The sequence below is a fragment of the Emys orbicularis genome, chromosome 21, assembly GCF_028017835.1.
Source record: "Emys orbicularis isolate rEmyOrb1 chromosome 21, rEmyOrb1.hap1, whole genome shotgun sequence".
Classification (NCBI taxonomy): Eukaryota; Metazoa; Chordata; order Testudines; family Emydidae; genus Emys; species Emys orbicularis.
The window spans coordinates 19571500-19590737 of record NC_088703.1 but is presented as its reverse complement, the minus strand read 5'-3'; the positions used below and the strand labels follow the sequence as shown (position 1 = coordinate 19590737).

Genomic DNA, 19238 nt, shown 5'->3' with positions numbered 1-19238 from the left:
CCAAGCGTGTTCCAAATCTTAGGGGAGAGCCACTTGGAACTCTGCCTTTCCCCAAATATTTCCCAAGGCTCAACCCCCTCCTTTCCTGAGCAGATTTGAGACTAATTCCCCCACCCCAAGTCCTTACACCCCTTTTCCTGGGTAGGCTTGAGAGTATACCCTCACCAATTAGTCCTGGTGAACACAGATCCAAAACCCTTGGATCTTAAAACTATGAAAAATCAATCAGGTTCTTAAAAGAAGAATTTTAATTAAAGAAAAGGGAAAAAATTATCTCTGTAAAATCAGGATGGAAAATAACTTTACAGGGTAATCAGATTCAAAGAGCCCAGAGGAACCCCCTCTAGCCTTAGTTTCAAAGTTACAACAAAACAGGGATAAACCTCCCTCTAGCAAAGGAACATTTACAAGTTGGTAAAACAAAGATAAAACTAACACGCCTTGCCTGGCTGTTACTTACAAGTTTGAAATATGAGAGACTTGTTCAGAAAGATTTGGAGAGCATGGATTGATGTCCAGTCCCTCTTAGTCCCAAGAGCGAACAACCCCCAAAACAAAGAGCACACAAACAAAATCCTCCCCCCCTCCAGATTTGAAAGTATCTTGTCCCCTTATTGGTCCTTTGGGTCAGGTGTCAGCCAGGTTACCTGAGCTTCTTAACCCTTTATAGGTAAAAGGATTTTGGTGTCTCTGGCCAGGAGTGATTTTATAGTATTTTACACAGGAGGGTTGTTACCCTTCCTTTTATAGTTATGACACCCATGGTGCCTTATTTTCTGTCCCAGCATTCCACGCTGTTCCGACTGTGTTTCACGGCATTTTCCAACAGCCCCTGTTTCTGGTGCGCCCGCCATCCCTGTGTGAAAGGATGGATCCCTCCACTGCTGGAATGCAGCGTGGCTGGTCAGGCAGTATGTCATGAGCTCCCAGTCTGAACAGGAATCAGAGTTCCCCAAGCTGCTGTGTGCCATGGAAAGAATCAACACCAGCTTCCTTCTGGCATTCACGGAGCGGCTGCACACGGCAGACCGTCGCTTTTGGGCTCGGGAAACGAGCACTGATTGGTGGGATCGCATTGTTATGCAGGTCTGGAATAGACAACGTGTGGGGGGGGACATGCTGGGTCACATGCCCCCTACCCCCAAGTTCTGCCAGGGAGCGAGTCGGACTGATCCTGGTGGAAGGAATGTGCATGGGAGAGACTCCAGCAGCAAACGATCCCACTGATCCCCACGAGGTGTTGCCCAGAGCCAGGAAGTGAGACGGGGCTGGCAGTGCAGCTTTCTGCCAGAAGGGGCATGGGGAAGCCTGCTGAGTCCCATTGCTTCCTCACCAACAGCTGCATGGTCCCCGTGAGAATAACTCCTCTTCACGGAAGAAACAGGTCTGGTGAAATAAGTATTAATCCAGCAAGGAAATGTATGTACCTGCTTGAGTGCGGGTCTGGATTAGCCTGCCTGGGTGCGCAGAAGGAAGCTCAGGGAGTCAGGGCAAGGGGGGGAGGCAGCGGGGACCAAGGGTGATATGGGGGGTGGGGGAGGCAGCAGGGGCCAAGGCGCAAAAATACAAATTCGCCTAGGGTGACATTTTCCCTCAGGACGACCCTGGCAGGGCCGGCCTTAAGTGTGGGCAAGGTGGGCAACCACCCAGGTGCCGTGGTCATGAGGGTGTTGCTGGAGGGGCCCTTGGCAGTCACCAGGAAGCTGACCGTGGCGGTGGTGGCGGGGAGCCCATCATTGCACCCTCCCGTCCCCACTATCTGCAGTTACCAGTCGCCTGGCCTGGGACAATGAACTGTGGATACAGAACTTTCGGATGAAGGAAGCCACCTTCCTGGACCTGTGTGCAGAGCTCGCCCCAGCCCTGCAGCTCAAGGACACCCAAATGAGAGCAGCCTCTCATGGAGAAGAGCCTGGCGATTGCTGTGGGGACGCTGGCGACTCCAGACTGCTACCAGTCAGTTGGAATCAGCTGGGAGTGGGGAAGTTGACCGCGGGTGCCCTGTTAACACAAGTGTGAAGAGCCATTGGTCACATCTCGCTATGAAGGACTGTGACTCTTGGCAATGTGCATGAAAAAGTGGATGGGCAATGGGATTCTCTAACTGCAAGAGGGTGATAGATGGAATGAATGTTCCAATTTTGGCCCCGGACCATCTTGTGACAGAGCACATCAATAGAAAGGGGTACTTCTCCATAGTATTACAGGTGCTTGTTGATCACTCTGGGTGTTTCACTGACATCAATGCAGGGTGGTCCAGGCAGGTGCATGACACACACATCTTCAGGAACACTGGCCTGTACAGAAAGCTGCAAGGAGGGACTTTCTTTCCAGGCTGGAAGATTCCAGTGGAGGGTGTTGAAATGCCCATAGTGATCCTGGGAGACCCAGCATACCTCTTAGTCCCATCGGCTCATGAAGCCTTACATGAGAAACCTGGACAGCAGCAAGGAGCACTTCAAGAATAGGCTGAGTAGGTGCAGAATGACTGTGGAATGTGCCTGTGGCAGATTAAAAGCACGGTGGCAATGCCTTTATGGCAGGTTAGACCTAAGTGAGGAAAATATTCCCATGGTCATAGCTGCCTGCTGCACACTCCATAATTTTTGTGAGCATAAGGGTGAAAATTTTGTCCAGGAGTGGAGCGCTGAGGCAGATCATCTGGCTGCTGATTTTGAGCAGCCTGATAACAGGGCTATTAGGGGGGCACAACGGGGGGAAATTCAAATCAGGGAGGCTTTAAGTCAACATTTTGATAATGAGCACTAGTAATGTGTATTTCTATTCAGCAACCTGCCATGATTCATTAGTTTGATTTTTTTTATTTTACCTAATACTTGTGATGCATCCATAGTTGGATTGACAGTAAGCAAATGATTAAACTACATGCACCAGCAGTAATCAATATGTGTAGGACACAAATAAAGATTAGTTCTCTTTCAGAGAGTTTGCTTTTATTATCCACTAATTAACACACACAAAAGGCTTGGTGGGAAGAGACGTAGTAGTGCAGGGCAGTGGAGGCTGTCATAGCTGTGTGTAAGTCCAGCTATCGTTTTAGAAACTGTCTGAAGAGATGGAATGAACGGGATACCGAGATGTCCCGGAAAGTTCAAAGGAACGTGTGGAAGGAGTTTGGGGAGGGTATGGAAAATAGTTATGTATCGGCTGCGGAGGGGGGCAAGCACACATCTGTTAGTAGTATATGGCTCGATAGCATTCATCACCATGCATTTTTGACAGGTTTTCACGCCCCTTTTAGGGCTTATGTCCCGCCTTCCCACCCCGTGTCTGTTGGCGCCAAAGTTTGACGCCATTGGCCAATTTTGAAAAAAAATGTGTGTGTGTGTGTGTTTAACTAGGGGATGTGTTGTGTGTGTTTGTGCTTGGGTACATGGAGAGAGAAAGGTTGAAAGAAGAGAGTGAGCGAGTTTAAAGATGAAAAAAGAAAGTTTGAGTAAGGTTTAGAGAAAAAAAGGAAAGAAAGCTTATTGGATGTGATTGAGTAAGGAGAGAGGCTGGTAAAGGCAGGTTATTCAAGAATAGAAAGATAGAACTTAAAGGAAATATTTGTTTTTAAAGGGTTAGTTTAAGAAAAGAGTTAAATAATATTAAAAACTATGTTTAAAAAGGGAATTTACTAAGGTAAAGTCTGTTTAGTAAGCCCCTGGTAAAAACTATAAAGAGTGGCTAAGAAAAAAGGTTTTAAAAACTAGGTTTAAAAAGGGAATTTACTAAGGCAGAGCCTGTTTGGTAAGCACAGGGTAAAAAAGTAAATAAAAAAACATGAAACTATTCAATACCAGTGTAGGTAAAGAAAAAAAAAGAGGTTAAAAGAAAGAACAGGGCAAGAAAAGGGAAAAGAAAGCCCCCTTTGCAAAGGGCAAAGATAGACAGCACATGGTGGAATCAGAATAAGAGAGAGAATAAGAAAGAGAGAAGCAGGCAGAGCCCGTTTGTTAAGCACCTGGTAAAAAAAGTGAATAGAAAAGCATTTAAACTATTCATTATCAGGGTAGGTTAAGAAAAAAAGAGAGGTTAAAAGAAAGAACAGGGCAAGAAAAGGAAAAAGAGAGCCCCTTTGGAAAGGGCAAAGATAGACAGCACATGGTTGAATCAGAAAGAGAGAGAGAGAGAATTCTTACCTTTTAAGTCTTTCTGTAGAATGAGGCAACTTCCCTGGTTCAGACCCTCTCAGACTTGTTATCACCACCTTTGGATTGGCCCAATCAGAGTTTGTTCTACAGCAGCGTCATAGAATTTATTTTCTTGAACCAATCCTAGAGTCCCAAGATTTTAAACAAGAGCCAACTCCCTTCTCTCCCCCCTCCTCTCCTCTCTCCCCCTCCCTTTTAACTGTTTTATTCTTATCTATAGAAACAGACCCTCAGCATTTTTTTCGCCATGTAGCCTTTTTACATAGGGGTTTTTATAAAAGTTAAAACCATAAGTAACAAACAATTTTAAAAGTTTTTCCCTAGGTTTTATGCTAACAGGGGTTATTTATTTAGTAAAAACAATGTGAAGCTGCAGCAAAGCTCCTGTTAGCAAAGCAGCCTCTGTGCGTCAGTGGATCACAGAGAAGGAGTTTGCTTTTTTAACTGCTTTTTAACAAACACAAGTAAAAGTTACATTACGTTTTGCAAAGGAATAAAGCTCTGCTTTATAATGACTTGAAAAGACAAACCTAAGACACATCCCTTTTGTATGTGTTGTAATAAAAAAATATGCAAAAGCACCTGTGACAGCGTACCCCATAAGGCTTTATGGGGGGGTGTTTATAAATGTATGTATGATATAACTGAAATATGTTTTGTGCTGCCTGTGCCATGTAACATATCTCCGTAAAGGTTATGGTCTACTATATCTATTCATCCTTTGTACTTATATACCATTTTCTACTTGAGGTTAAGAATATGGGCTGTATGCTTGCTTGATTTCTAAGTAAGCTTGGTGAGGCATTTGGTCAGCTTCTTTAGGAAGGAATTTGCCAGGTTAAGTACCTGATCGGGAAACACTTGGGGAACAATGCATCTTGGAATGCTCCAATCCACATAAGAAGTCTTCCTGGAGACATGCAAGATACCATGTGGACAATGGCATCGGCCTGTAAAGACTGAGTCATGCAGGGGCATGTGACTTGCCCAGGTGTCTCCAAAACTCCATCTTGGAGCTGGACTTTGCATAGGAGGGAGGAGGGGGGTCTCCTCCCACAAGAGAAAGCCTATTTATACCTGGGGGAGACCCCTCCATTTTGTCTTCAGCTGGCTAAAGAAGGAGCCTCTCCACCCCCCCAGGATACTTGAAAGAAACTGAAAAAAAGACAGTGACTACAGGGGTTGTGAGAGATTGCTGGACCCAGGCTAAAGAGGATTAGCCTGTAAAAGGGAGCATTCTGGAACTGGTGAGGAACTTATCTGTATTTAGTTTGATTAGGCATAGATTTGCGCATTTTATTTTATTTTGCTTGTGACTTACTTTGTTCTGTCTGTTACTACTTTGAACCACTTAAATCCTACTGTCTGTATTTAATAAAATCACTTTTTATTTAGTAATTTACTCAGAGTGTGTATTAATACCTGAGGGAGCAAACAACTGTGCATATCTCTCTATCAGTGTTATAGAGGGCGAACAATTTATGAGTTTGCCCTGCATAAGCTTTATGCAGGGTAAAACGGATTTATCTGGGTTTAGACCCCATTGGGAGTTGGGCATCTGAGTGCTATAGACAAGCACACTCCTGTGAGCTGTTTTTGGGTAAACTTGCAGCTTTGGGACAAGTGATTCAGACCCTGAGTCTTTATTAGAGCAGACTGGAGTGTCTGGCTCAGCAAGACAGGGTGCTGGAATCCTGAGCTGGCAGGGAAAACAGAAGCAGGGGTAGTCTTTGCACATCGGGTGGCAGCTCCCAAGGGGGTTTCTGTGATCCAACCCATCACAGCACCCTAGGTTTAAAATCACAGGTTTTTCATGGCAGACAGTTTATATTCCCCTTATTTTGTAAACCACTGGATTAGAGAGAAGAAGATTGCTTCATCCCCCACTTTTTAACCAAGAGAGGTGAAAGTTTTGTAAAGGAATAAACACTTGCAAAGACACGCCTAAATGAAGACACAGTCCTTTATTTAGCCCCCTTGGCATAAGTGTTTCCATAAAAAAGAGCAGGCAGAAGCACCCCAGGTTAAAAACCCCAGGTTTTTAGTAACAGACAGTTTATATACCCCTTATTTTGTAAACCAGTGGATTAGAGAGAAGAAGTTTGTTTCTTTCCCCACTTTTTAACAAATAGAGGTGAAAGGCTTGTAAACGAATAAACACCTCAATAAAAAAGAGCATGCAGAAGCACCCCAGGTTTAAAACCCCATTTTTTAAAAAAAAAGAGGTAAAAGGCTTGGAAAGGAATAAACACTTGAAAAGACAAGCCTACCTGAAGACACAGTCCTTTGGTATAGGGGTGTTTCAATAACATGTGAGTCTGCAGAAACAACCCAAACTTAAAACACAGAAAGCCTGTTTATAAAAGTAATGTATAGTGACAAAAAAGTTTTCAACTAACGTGTGTTATTTTTTAGTATTAAAAAAAGCTAAAGTATGTAGCCAGAGACCCTCCCGCCTTTTCCCCCAGAAAAAACAAGTAAGGGCCCCCCCGCTCTGCTCTTATCTAAACAACCAGGACCTTCTTTGTTTTTTTCCACCCTTTAACAAAAGCTTGCCAACACATAATATAAACCATTTAAAAATGTGTTTTTTAAAGTAATGCCTAAAAACCCCCTTTTTTCTAATTTATTAAATAAACACTTGAAAAGACAAGCCTATATGAAGACAGCCCTTTATTTAACATTTTTACATACGTGTTTCAGTTTAAAAAAATGAGCATGCAGAAAACACGCCAGAGTTAAAACCACAGAACTTTAGTAACAGCTAGTTTATATTCCCCCTATTTTGTAATCCAGTGGATCAGAGAGAAGTTTATTTTCCTCCCCACTTTTTAACAAATTTATGTGAAAGTTATACTAAGCTTTTATTTTCCTAGGGCTTTTAGATTTAAGTATGAATTTTTTGTTGCATTATTAGAATGCCGTTGTTTTTAAATGTTTGCACCCCGTGTGCTGAGACACCGGTACAAGCTCCTGTGTTTGTTTTGGGGCCATAGATTTTATTAAAAGAATACAACACAGGCTGGAGCTGGGGCTTTCTTTACATTTTAAAAACAGATAAGACTAATTAGGCTAGCCAGTGCTCCATGCACTATAGTCTGCCTTCGCAAGGCTCTAGGGGTCACTCCTTTAGTTTGCTTGTTTTTTTACACAGACTTCTTTCCTAACTTTTTAAATGCTGTTAAAGTTTTAAAAAATGGTGAGATTGCATTGAACGATACTTTATGAAAGTTATAACAAGTATTTTATTCCATTTACTGATTGTAAAAGATAAAAACCACCACTTTGTGACTGCATGAAGCTTAGAGATAGACTATCTGAAGAATACCCTCACCCCTTGACTCCCCCCCCCATACTTTTAACACTTGCTAAACATGCAGTGTTTCATTATATAAAGGTTTTGAACATTTAACACGAAAACATAGAATTGACTGAGATGTAACATAACATGACCTTTTAAAAGGATATTCTATATGCAGTGAGGCCTATTTGAAGCATTACATTTTTTTAAAGTTTATTATGAAAAAACAGTATTGACTGAGCTGTAACAAAACAAGGCCCCTCTTAGGGATATTTTGTAGAAGTTTAGTGAACTAAAAAGGCTTAAGATACTAGCCTGTCCTTTTAAAAATAGTGTTTTTAAAGTGCCAAAACAACAACAACTGGGTAAGAATATGAAAACTGGCAATTGAGAGGAGTTTACATATGTGTTTTAATAAAAAAGATTGCTTTTTAAAGATTGGATTTATACAAAAAAACAGGAAAAAATAGCTTATGTAAAAAAAAGTTAACTGTTTTTTACCAGAGATATGGAGCCTTCCTCACCCCTCGCCAACGGAAACGGGGTGGGAAGGTGGGACATAAGCCCTAAAAGGGGCGTGGAAACCTGTCAAAATGCATGGTGATGAATGCTATGGAGCCATATACTACTTCTGTTCTGAGTGAAGCGTGATGAGAGTCTTCAGCATTTCTGTTTGTTCCTCCGTGACTTTTACCATCCGCCCATGGCCCTTTTGAATGCTCTCCTCACCCTCCTTTCTGTCCTGCCTTTCCATTTCTCTCCACTCCCTGTGTTCTCTTTTTTCTGCCTCTGAGGATTGAAGCACCTCGCGGAACATGTCCTCCTTGCTCCACCTTAGTTGCTTCTTTATCTGGCGGAGGCCCTCCGCTGGTGTGTAGGGGGTTCCCCTGAAGGCCACATCTGCAGAAGCACAAAAACAACACACAGAAGCATGATTGTTAGTTCACGCACATCACTGAATCATTACAGTAAAGTACACCTCTGGTAACATATCAACTGCTTTCCCACAGACCCTGAGCAAAGCACAGATCTCGGGGAACACCCTAAACATGTTGAGTTCAGCCTGTGTGGGTGGTGGGCGGTCAAACTGGGGCAAAGAGTGTAGGTAATGTTTCAACGGGAACAGTGCAGATGAGTAGAGACAAGATTGTAAATTCTGCCACCATTTTCCACAGGCAGGGGTCATAGAAGCCAATATCTCACTCCTGAGGGTAAGGAAGGAAGCAAGGATGCATCTCCTTCACGCATGCGGCTTTAGACCCCGTCCCTATGCTGCTTGCCTGTGTGCTGCTTTGGTCCCTGCACAAGTGATTGATGAGCAGTGCAGGAAAATTTCCTACAATGGGGGAAGGAGCAAAACAGCTCTGCCCAGGAACCTTCGGCAGAGGATTGGCGAGTACCTCCAGGAAAGTTTCCTAGAGATCTCTCTGGAGATTCCCGTGTAATCTTGGGACATCAACTCCCTGTTCCGCCGCACTGCTTAGCTGCACAGTCTTCTAGATTTCTATCCCTTCACCCACTTCTACAGTATATGGAGCAAAGGACACCTGTACGTCATATAACAGAGCAGCATCAACTCAAAAAGATCACTTACCAGGTGTCTCCTCTCCTGCATCTTGCTCGCCAGAGATGTGCTGCTGGGGTTGGCTACAACCCTCTGGAGTAGAGAAGAGTTCCTGACTGACCGCATCACCAGACGACCCTGCTGTAAGCCCCGCATCGTCCTCCAACTCCACCTCCTAGTCCACGACTTTGTCCTTGGGATTGGGTCCACTGTCCGCTGCCTCCAGCCCGGCTGAAGTGTCCACGGGGCTCTTTGCAGTGGAGTGGGGTCACAGCCGAGGATGGCATCCAGCTCCTTATAGAAGCAGCAGGTCTTCAGCGCGGCACCGGAGCAACGGTTTGCCTCCCTTGGCTTCTGATATTCCTGCCTCAGATCCTTTATCTTCGCTCTGCGCGCACCATGTCCTGAGTGTGGCCCTTAGCACACAGTCCAGGAGAAATCAGCCTCTCGGTGTCGAAGTTCCTTCAGCTGGAGCGGAGCTGGGACTGGACGGCCTCCTCTCCCCATGCACTCAGCAGATCTAAAAGCTCCGCATTGCTCCAAGCAGGGGGCTTTTGCCATCTGGAGCCACCATGGTCAGCTGGGAAGATGCGATGTGAGCTCTCCGCTGAGCAAACAGGAAGTGGAATTACAAAAATTCCCGGGCCTTTAAAGAGGGAGGTGCAGATGGTTGTTTACCTGGCTGCCGGGCAGCAGAGTTCGAACTGCTGACCAGAGTGGTCAGGATGGGCATTATGGGCCACCTCCTGGAGGCCACTTACAGTGACACAACCAAGCACGGTGTGGTCGCTGACACTGTCGCTAAAACTTTACGGCAAAAAATTCTACTCCTCTCATCGAAAGGGTTTTATTTTGTTGGCTAAACAGAGGAATTTTGTCAGCAAAAGTGGCACTGTAGTGTGTACACCTCCCCTCTTTTGTCGACAAAAGCTGCCTTTTGCTGACAAAACTATGTAATGTCGACGAGGCCTTAGAAACCTTCATCTAATTTCAAGCCTAAACTTGCTGATGGACAGTTTATATCCATTTGTTCTTGTGTCCACATTGGCGCTTAATGTAAATAACTCCTCTCCCTTCCTGGTATTTATCCCTCCTATGTATTTATAGAGAGCAGAGCAGTCAGATCTCCCCTCAGCCTTCTTTGGGTTCGGCTAATCAAGCCAAGCTCTGTGAATCTCCTCTCGTAAGGTGGGTTTTCCATTCCTCAGATCATCCTAGTAGCCCTTATCTGCACCTCTTCCAGTTTGAATTGATCTTTCTTAAACTTGGGAGACCAGAATTGCACACGCTATTCCAGATGAGGTCTCACCAGTGCCTTGTATAATGGTACGAACACTTCCCTGTCTCTATGGGAACTACCTTGCCTGATGCATCCTAGGACTGTATTAGCCTTTTTCACAGCCGCATCACACTGGGGTCTCATAGTCCTCCTGTGATCAACCAATACACCCAGGTCTTTCACGTCCTCTGTCGCTCCCAATTGATACGTCCCCAGTTTATAGCACAAATTCTTCTTGTTAGTCCCTAAATGGATGATCTTGCACTTTGCACTGTTAAATTTCATCCCATTTCTATTTCTCCAGTTTTCAAGGTCGTCCAGATTTTGTGTATGATGTTCCCGTCCTCCTCCGTATTGGCAACACCTCCCAACTTTGTGTCAGCCGCAGATTTTATTTGCACACGGCCACTTTTTGTGACAAGGTCAGGAATAAAAATGTGAAATAAGCTTGGTCCCAACCTAAGTTCCCTGTAAGCTTTGCAGCGGCTCGGCTGGACAGCAGCCTATTTAGCACCTCACATGTGTTCAAAGAACCCGCCCGGCCGTGATCTGCTGCAGCTGGTCAAGGGGGCACCTGAATGTAGCCCTGGCCAGACCTGCTGTTGCCAGAGTGCCCCTCCCCCGGCCCCAACTCAGCCACAGACCTGCTGCGGCTTGGGGAAGGGTGACCCGAACCCAGCCTGAACCCAGCCCTGGCCCAGACCTGCCACGACTGGGGCAGGGCTGCCTCTCTCTCCAGCCAGGTGCTGCTGCCAGGACAGAGAGCTCGGGGAATCCTCTTTCTCCCTGCTGTAGCTCCAGAGCACCCTCCTGTACCCCAAGCCCCCCATCCCCGGCCCCACCCCAGAGCCCGCACCCCCAGCTGGAGCCCTCACCCCCCTGCACCCCAACCCTCTGCCCCAGCCCTGATCCCCCTCCCACATTCCAAACTCCTCAACCCCAGAAGAGACCCAAAAAAAAGCCAATACAGAACCATTCTATGTTAAACAAAGTACTAAAAAAAAAAGGGAAAGTTTTAAAACAGCTTTAACAAGGGAAGGAAACTGTTTCTGTGTTTGTTTCATTTAAATGAATATGGTTAAAAGCAGGATTTTTCTTCTGCATAGTCAAGTTTCAAAGCCATGTGAAATCAATGGTCAGCTGTAAACTTTTGAAAGAACCAGAACATTTTATTCAGAGTTAGGAACATTTCAGAGTTACAAACAACCCATTCCCGAGGTGTTTGTAACTCTGAGATTCTACTATATTGTGCATCCTGTCACCCTCCAGATTTGTAATAAACACAGAACCACAAACCAGCCCCCCTCCCCGGGCACTCGTGTGTAACACCTGGGTGAGATGGGCCACTCTGGAACAGGCACGGGGGGGCTGCTTTAACCACTAGACCCCGCTCCCCTCCCAGAGCCAGGATAGAACCCAAGAGTCCTGGCACCCAGCCCTTTCCCTGCTCTAACCCCTGAACCCCACTCCCCTTCCAGAACTGGAATACATTACTAGGTAGGTGTTGGGCAGGACGTAATGGCACCCCAGGAGCCACTCTGCATTTGTTAAACTTTTGAATACTTTACTTTTTATTGCATTTGTAGCCCATTTCATGACTTCGATGCACGATTTGAATTCATGATTTATTCTTGTTGTATAAGACAATAAATTTGCACACTAGGATCTGTAAATGTATATTTATTCATGCCATAGATAAGAAAAATAAAAAAAAATTCTTCTTAGCTTATAGAAACATTTTAATTGTAAAAATAACTGAAAAGTACTAACGTCAAGGACTTGACCTGTGCCCCAGCCGGTATTAAATCATGTTACAGCAGGTGACCGCCTGAGAATGTTATCCCTGGTCCTTTAGTTCGAAAAGTCGCTTTTCTCACCTTTGCCGGCACGAACTGAAGTGCAGCATCCAAGAGGGAGCCAAAGACCGGCCATTGGCATTTTCAAGCGATAAAATAGCCAGCGACATCCGTTTCCCTTTGGCCATCGTAGATCACAGATACGTTTTAATGAGCCTGAGCTTCGAAAAGCTCCGCTCACCACACACGACTGTGGCCAGAAGGGTCCTTCAGCTCTACATCACGTGTGTGTTGGAGAACTTGGAGTGGGGAGCATGTCCAGTGTGGCAAAACATGACAGATGTTGTCCGATTCGACAGAGAGGTCTTTGTCATTGACGTCCATACAATCCCCATGTGTCAGCGCCTGGTGAAGGTCCGTACAATGGCTCAGCCGTGTTTTCCTGTCCGCCGGCAGCTTACTAAAGTCATACAACCCCCCCCTCCCCGGTCTTTTCCTGGTGCTTCATTGGTCCGTACCTTTCTTTGATAGATGCTTCAGCAGGGACAACGAGCCATAAAAAAACTCCCTCTGGAATTTTTTCTTCTGAAACATTTTACTTCAAACATTCGATTTTCCCTTTTGTCACTAACAACAAAACCGGCACCCTGAGCCTGGCACCCTGCTAGCCCGGCACCCCAGGCGGTCGCCCGCCCCTAAAGCCGGCGCTGGTGCTGGGCCATCAGGTTTACGCAGAGTTTCACTGGCTCTAGCAGAGACAGCAGGTGAGAGCTGGCTCTGGGCAGACTTCCCCTTTCGTGGCTTTATTGGCTGTTCCTTTAAAAACTCAGGATTTAAATGTATCCCTCCCATCCTCTGTCACAGGGGCCAGAAACCACAACCCCTCCAACCGTGCAGTCCTGTCTCTTTCCTACGCCTCCGGGCTAAGAACAGCATCTGCAGCTACTGTCCCTTAGAAGAAGGTTGTCCAGGCCCCTCCACCCTCATCCTCCAGGGCGGGCGCTGGGCCCTGCTGGGTCAGGAAGGAATCTCTGCCCCACTCCATGAGAGAGGGTTGCTTCGTGGGGGGCACTGTCTGTGGGGGGTGGGAGCTCTCCTCTGCTCTGAGATGCTGCTCCAGGGAGGCTAGACAGGCCTGTTGGAAAAGATCAGGGCACCCTGGGCACCTCTTGACACCTCCTGAGATTGCCCCATTCCCAGCTGGTCCCCAGACTGGGCAGCTCCCATGTGGGGCTGGGAGGTGATGGGGGGCAGGAGGGGACCAGGCAGCTTCAGGAGGGGATGTGGTTTGCTGGCCATTTCAGGGAGCTGTCTTTGCTCTGACCATGGTAGATTTGGCTTGGAGATTGCAGAGAAACCATCTGATGGGGAAGAAAGGGGCCGAGCGCATCACGGGCTTCCTGGGGCTGCAGCCCCTGGCACAGTTCTTCATTCTGCTCGCACTCGGGCCTCAGGCTTGGTCAAGCTTGGCACCGGGGTGTTGGTGGCAGCTCTGAGGGGTCCCCCACTGCCCCGTCATGGCGTCTGCTCTCACAATCCTCTTCCTCAGTGAGTATCAGAGACAACCAGGGCTTCTGTCCATGGCTGGGGGGGAACTGAGACCAGGGTGTAGGATCCAGTTGCTCTGGGATCTGGTCCCTAATGACCCATCTCCTTTCCAGGCTGCTGGCTGGCCGGGTGGAGCGGGGTGTTGGGAGGTGAGTATCTGTGGGGAATGGGGCAGCTGGGGGAATTTCCACATGAAGGATGAGTGATGTCGGGGGGGTGGGGGGCGCAGATCCCCCCAAGGGATGATCCTGTCAGATCTCTGCTCCCTCCCACACCCAGAGGTGGGGACTGAGCCCTCACCCCACTCATTATAGGGATGGGCACCACACGGTGAATTCACCTGCACTCAAAGCTCTGCCTCCCATGAAATACAGAGTGAAGGCACCAGCCACCCCACAGCACCCCCGCACAGTGCCCGGGGAGCTGGCAGGAGCCCGGGGAGTGGGTCAGGCAGAGCAGGGCTGTAAGAAGTGGACACGCAGAGGGACTGGAGCAATGCACCGTTGTGTCTCACCCTCGGCTTGCTGCACACGCGCGTCACTGCTTTGCTCGTGGGTCAGGCTCAGCCCGACCCAGCGTTTGGAACGTCCCCTGAACAGCTTTGGGAATATCCCATCCCCAAAGGGGCTGCCAGCACCGTGCAGAGCGGAGCTAAATCCCCAGCGGCTGAGAGCGGTTTGGGGCAGAGCAGAGCCAGAGTTTGAGCCCCAGGGGTGGGCAGGAAACTGTTCAAACAACAGGGGATTTTCCAAACGTGTTTTTTTGTGGAGGGTGGAAGGGGGCCTGTCCTGGGAGCCGCTTGCTCAAAGGATCTGAATTTGGACCAGGAACCCCACAGGGTAGATCCCAATTCATCCCCTGAGGGCAGTGGGGGAAGCGCCACATTCTGATCTCAGCCCAGGTTCAATCGGAGTCACCCATGACTGCAGCGGGGGCTGGGCTGAATTGACCCTGGAGAACTAAAGGAATCAGAAACTGGAAATCTCCTTTCCCCCCTGCTGTGTCTCTCCCCGGCTGTGAGCCGCGGGGCCGGGCCTGCACCCCAGGGACAGGCGGGGGGTGAAACGCTGGAGCGACAGATGGGGAGAGGATTGAATCAGATGGACGTGGTTTGTGTCACCCCCACTAACTGCCTGTTTGTTTGTGAATCCAGAGGGGTCCCTCTCCAAACCCTGGTGGCACAGGCCAGGTACTGCAGGTAATCAGACAGTGTCCGGTCAGTGGCACTGCCAGGTTCCCTTTTCAACCAGAGACGAGCCTGTGAGTCGCTCTGTCCAGGGCAGGCTGGACGCAGTGAACAAGGCAGGGGCCACACACGGTATATGAGGATCCCAAGAATTAGGGAGCCGTGGCTTGATGTCTGTGGGGCTGGGAGCCCAGCTCGCAGGGCCTGGATTCTGGGTGGGGGGAGCTCTGGGATCTGAGAGACAATCTCTGCCCAGCGGCCCCTGCATCTGCCCGGGGCTGGGGCTGGCCAGGGAGTCCAGGGCTGGGTGGGTGCCCAGGTCTGGCTCTCACAGCCTGACTCCTCTCCACAGATCCCAGCTTACTCAGACCCTCCATCTTTCTGAGCCTCACTTCGGTCACTACCCTGAGTTCCGCATCCCCACCGTGGGCCGGCAGCACGGAGGGAGCTACAGCTGCAGCTACCGGCCCCAATCAGAGCCCTTTGTCTCCTCACAGCCAAGCCACCCCGTGCAGGTGGTGATAGCAGGTGAGGGGCCCTGCCCGGCATCCCCACTCCCAGCCCCACAACCAGTTGGGTCCTCAGGGGCTCGGCACTTATGGGACTCTCAGAGCCAGGCTCTGCCCTGAGCCCTGGGCCCAGTAGAGGGGAGTCACTGGAGGGTTCCCCAGCAAAGGGGGAGCAGCAGCCGCTGGAGATTTGGGGCTGAGGGGGGATCCTTGCCCCCAGACATCTGTCCCCACTCTGGGGACACACAGAAGAGTCAGGGCCCAGGGACTGCTGAGCCAGGACGGGCCCCCCCCATGAATGGCAGTGACGATTGAAGCTGAGTTGAGGGGGATCACTGAGTCACTGTTTCAGCCCCTCCCCCCATCCTGACAGACACTGGTTCTATTCCCGCAGGGGGAACTGACCCAACCCAGCCTGGAGCAGCGCTGGCTCCCACCCAGTCAGGTACCGGGGCCAGGGGGGGAATCACCATTGACCAGCCCTGGAAGGCTCATGCTGCCCAAGAAGCCTCCCCCGGGGATTGGGGCTGGTTGGGTGGGATGGGGGAAGTGACTCCTGGTGCATGAGCCCAGACACCAGGGGGAGGGGAAGCCCCTGCCCCTTCCTCACCACCAGACCCCCAGCTCCTCCGGCACCTCCTGCCCTGTAGGTTGCTGCCTGGAAGCTACTGGGGGATCCCAGGAGAGGGACAGGTTCCAGGGGCCTGGATATGGAGTTGGGACCAGCTGGGTGCCCGGGCGGGCCCTGTGGCTCGGGTTGCCAGGTGTCCGGTTTTTGACCAGATCACCCTATTGCAAAGGGACCCTGGCATGGCAGTTAAAAGTCAGGGCGGCTCCCAGAAAGCTGCTGGTATCTCCCTCTGGCTCCTAGGCGCAGGGTGGCCATAGGGGCTCTGTGCACTGGCCCTGACCCGAGCGCCGGCTCCGCAACTCCCCAACCCCCTGGCCCAGCCTGGTGAAAATGAGCGAGTGAGTGACGGTGGGGGAGAGCAAGCGACGGAGGGAGGGAGATGGAGTGAATTGGGGGTGGGGCCTCGGGGCAGGGGCAGGGGCAGTTCGTCCACCAGGGCAACCACTTTTTTGGGGAAGCTGAGGCCCTAGAACCAGACCTGCTGGATGAGATGGGGTGGGGGCTGCACTGCCGGGGCAGCGCCAGCTGCTGATCTCCCCATCCGAGTGACCCAGTGACTCTCCCCTTCCCCCCGCAGCAGGTCCCCCAGGGTGCCCAGATTTCAGCAATGCCAACATCGACCGCCTGGTGCTGTGTGCCGTAGTCCTGTTTGTCCTGGGGCTGATCTTGGCTGAGGCATATTACAACCGCCCAAGGGGGGTGCCGTAGGTGAGGTGACCCCCCCTTCTGTGCCCCTTGCTCCCCCCAGGGGCTGGGTATGGTGACATGGGCCCCTCTAACTCGCTTTGTCTCTGAGCCCCCAGGAGCCTGGATCCAGCCATGCAGAGAAGAGAATCTCCCCAGGGGACGAGCTGCTGCCCCTTCGGGGGCTGAGACACCAGCACAAAACCTCCTGCCCCCAAACACCCCTGTGTCACGGAGTGTCGGGGGACACAAGGCCCTGCACCCCCGGCTTCCTGTGATTCACCATGACTCTCAGCCAGCCAGTAAAGCAGAAGGTTTATTTAGATGACAGGAATACAGTCCAAGACAGGGCTTGCAGGCACAGACAACAGGACCCCCCCGCAATTAGGTGAATCTTGGGGTTCCAGGACACCACAGCCCCCTTGGGAGGTCAGAGCCCCATCTGCCTCCCAGCCATTCTACCAGCCAGCCCTGAAACTCGCCTCCCAGCCTTTGTTCAGTTTCCCGGGCAAAGGTGTCACCTGGCCTCTAACCCCTTCCTGGGTTCTCACGTTACATGCTCAGGTATTCTCCCTCACAGCCAGTCTCCCATCCCCCAATGCAGACCATCCTAGCCACACTCCCCTCTCAGCATTCAAAGACCACATTAAGAACAGTCCCAGTTCGTCACACCCTGCCTCAGAGAATCCCCCCCCCCCGACTGCTCCCAACCCAAACTCAGGAGTCCTGGCTTCCAGCCCCACCCCCTGTTCTAACCACTAGACCCCAATGCCCTCCCAGAGCCAGGCAGAGAACCCAGGAGTCCTGGCTCACAGGTGGATGCAATAGCCGAGGCAGCTGCTGATGGCATGTCCTGCCATCTGAACTAGGCGGTTCCGGAGCAGCGTGGGGTATAAAGCGACCCCTAGATTCAGGCAGCTTTTATTTTGGGGGGAAGGAAACGGGCAGGAAAGAGTGGAAGGGGTCAGGGGCAAGCGTGGAGCACTGGACATCAGGTGTGGGCGCCCCCTGGCAGTAGTACCAGCTGCTCTGGAGTGGGAGCTACTGCAGGACACCACTAGGGGGAGCACTGGCTCCATGGAGGGGCATCCACCAGCCAATGTGTCCCCTGGCTATGTACAGCCCCGTGTACACTGCCTGAGCTGCGGGGATAGGGGGGGTCACTCCTTGTCCCAGGGGAGGGTTCCGGCCAGCTCTTGCAGCCACTCTCGGTAAACCGGGCAAAGCACTCACTCTGAAATGGTTCTTCCAGTCACTGGCGACCCCTGCGAAGCAGAGACACTGGGTGGGACAGTGATTCTGTGCAACGGGCGCACCCCCTGGTGGGAGAGGTGGGGCTGGGGAAGTGGGGAGCCCCCTTCCCCACAGCCAGTGCTCCCACCCCTCTCCCCACAGCACCCTCCACTGGGAGAGTATTTCCATAACAGCCGTGCCATGTTCCAAAAGGTGGGATTAGGGTATAGGGCGCTGGTTTGGGTGGTCAGGACTCTTGGGGTCTATCTCTGGCTCCAGGAGGGGAGTGGGGTCTAGTGGTTAGAGCTGTGGGGCTGGGAGCCAGGACTCTGGGAGGAGAGTGTGTGACTCCAGATTGCCTTCTAGGAAGCTGGGATCAGAACCTAGCCCTTCCCCATGGCAGTCAGGGGGGCCCTGCATCCCACCTCCCCCCAGCCTTTGGGCCAAGAGCCCAGTGCATGGCAAACCTGGGACCGGCCACGGCAAGCCCCCCTAGCAATAGGCCCCTTCCTTGGGGGGCCCCATGCGGGGGAGCCAGTCCCAGACCAGACATCCCTTTCCCTTCCCAGTTGTCCTACGAGCAGGCCGGTGCCAGCCCTGGGCAGGGGCTGTGCAGCCGTGGGGCAGCGTGGAAGGAGCTGCGGACACTGCTGGGAGCCAGGGGAAGTGCCTCACTTGCCTCAAAACTAGTCAGCCACTCCTCCCTTTGGGCAGCTCCGATTGCCCCCGTCTTCTGCCCCTTCTGCAGCACCCCCATCAGGCACCACCTACCCCCATTCACCAGCTACACCCCCACAGGTCCAGCCTGGCTTCATGCGCCCATCTGCTCTGTCTGCTTTGGGGCCCCTAGTACAACCCAGAACCCAATGAGTGCCCATTGAGGGCTCACCTCCAGTTTAAAGGGGTACTGCCCTATTTCTGCATGCTGCAGAGCCACCTCGCACAGCAGGATGGGGATGTCTCCCCATGTGTGACCAAGGGGCAATGCCCTGTAATATTACTATGACGCCTCAGTGTGCCTCAGTTTCCTTCTGTCCTTCGCATGGCTACCGGGGTTGCGGGAGGACTAGGGTTACATCTGCACAGGCCTAGAGGTGCGGGTGGCACCAGGCTTTCTAGGCCCTTAAGGAACTGATTGAATCCGACCCAGATCCAGAGGGACACCAGAGGGCCCGACCCTGAACCATCCACACGCAACGGCAGGAAGCACCGGTGAACTCAGCGGCTGCCTCTTCACTGCAATGCAAACCCAAGGCTCGAACCCAGGATCAGACCTACCCCCCCTTCTGTCTACACACCCATCACGCTCCCCCGGGGCTCGGACCCAGCACCCCACGGGAGTGAAAGGTC

General features: G+C 50.7%; 1 protein-coding gene across 1 annotated transcript in view; it reads left to right on the top strand.

Annotated features, from left to right (window-relative positions):
* LOC135893069 (immunoglobulin superfamily member 1-like) overlaps positions 1-16844 on the top strand; it is a 127762-nt gene extending 110918 nt beyond the window's left edge. The window contains exons 15-21 of the mRNA XM_065420858.1: positions 11780-11798; positions 12157-12511; positions 13402-13556; positions 13759-13794; positions 15184-15359; positions 16549-16675; positions 16775-16844. Coding sequence (XP_065276930.1) covers positions 11780-11798; positions 12157-12511; positions 13402-13556; positions 13759-13794; positions 15184-15359; positions 16549-16675; positions 16775-16844 — 938 coding nt within the window. The remainder of the gene's footprint in view (positions 1-11779; positions 11799-12156; positions 12512-13401; positions 13557-13758; positions 13795-15183; positions 15360-16548; positions 16676-16774) is intronic.
* The last annotated feature ends 2394 nt before the right edge of the window (positions 16845-19238 follow it).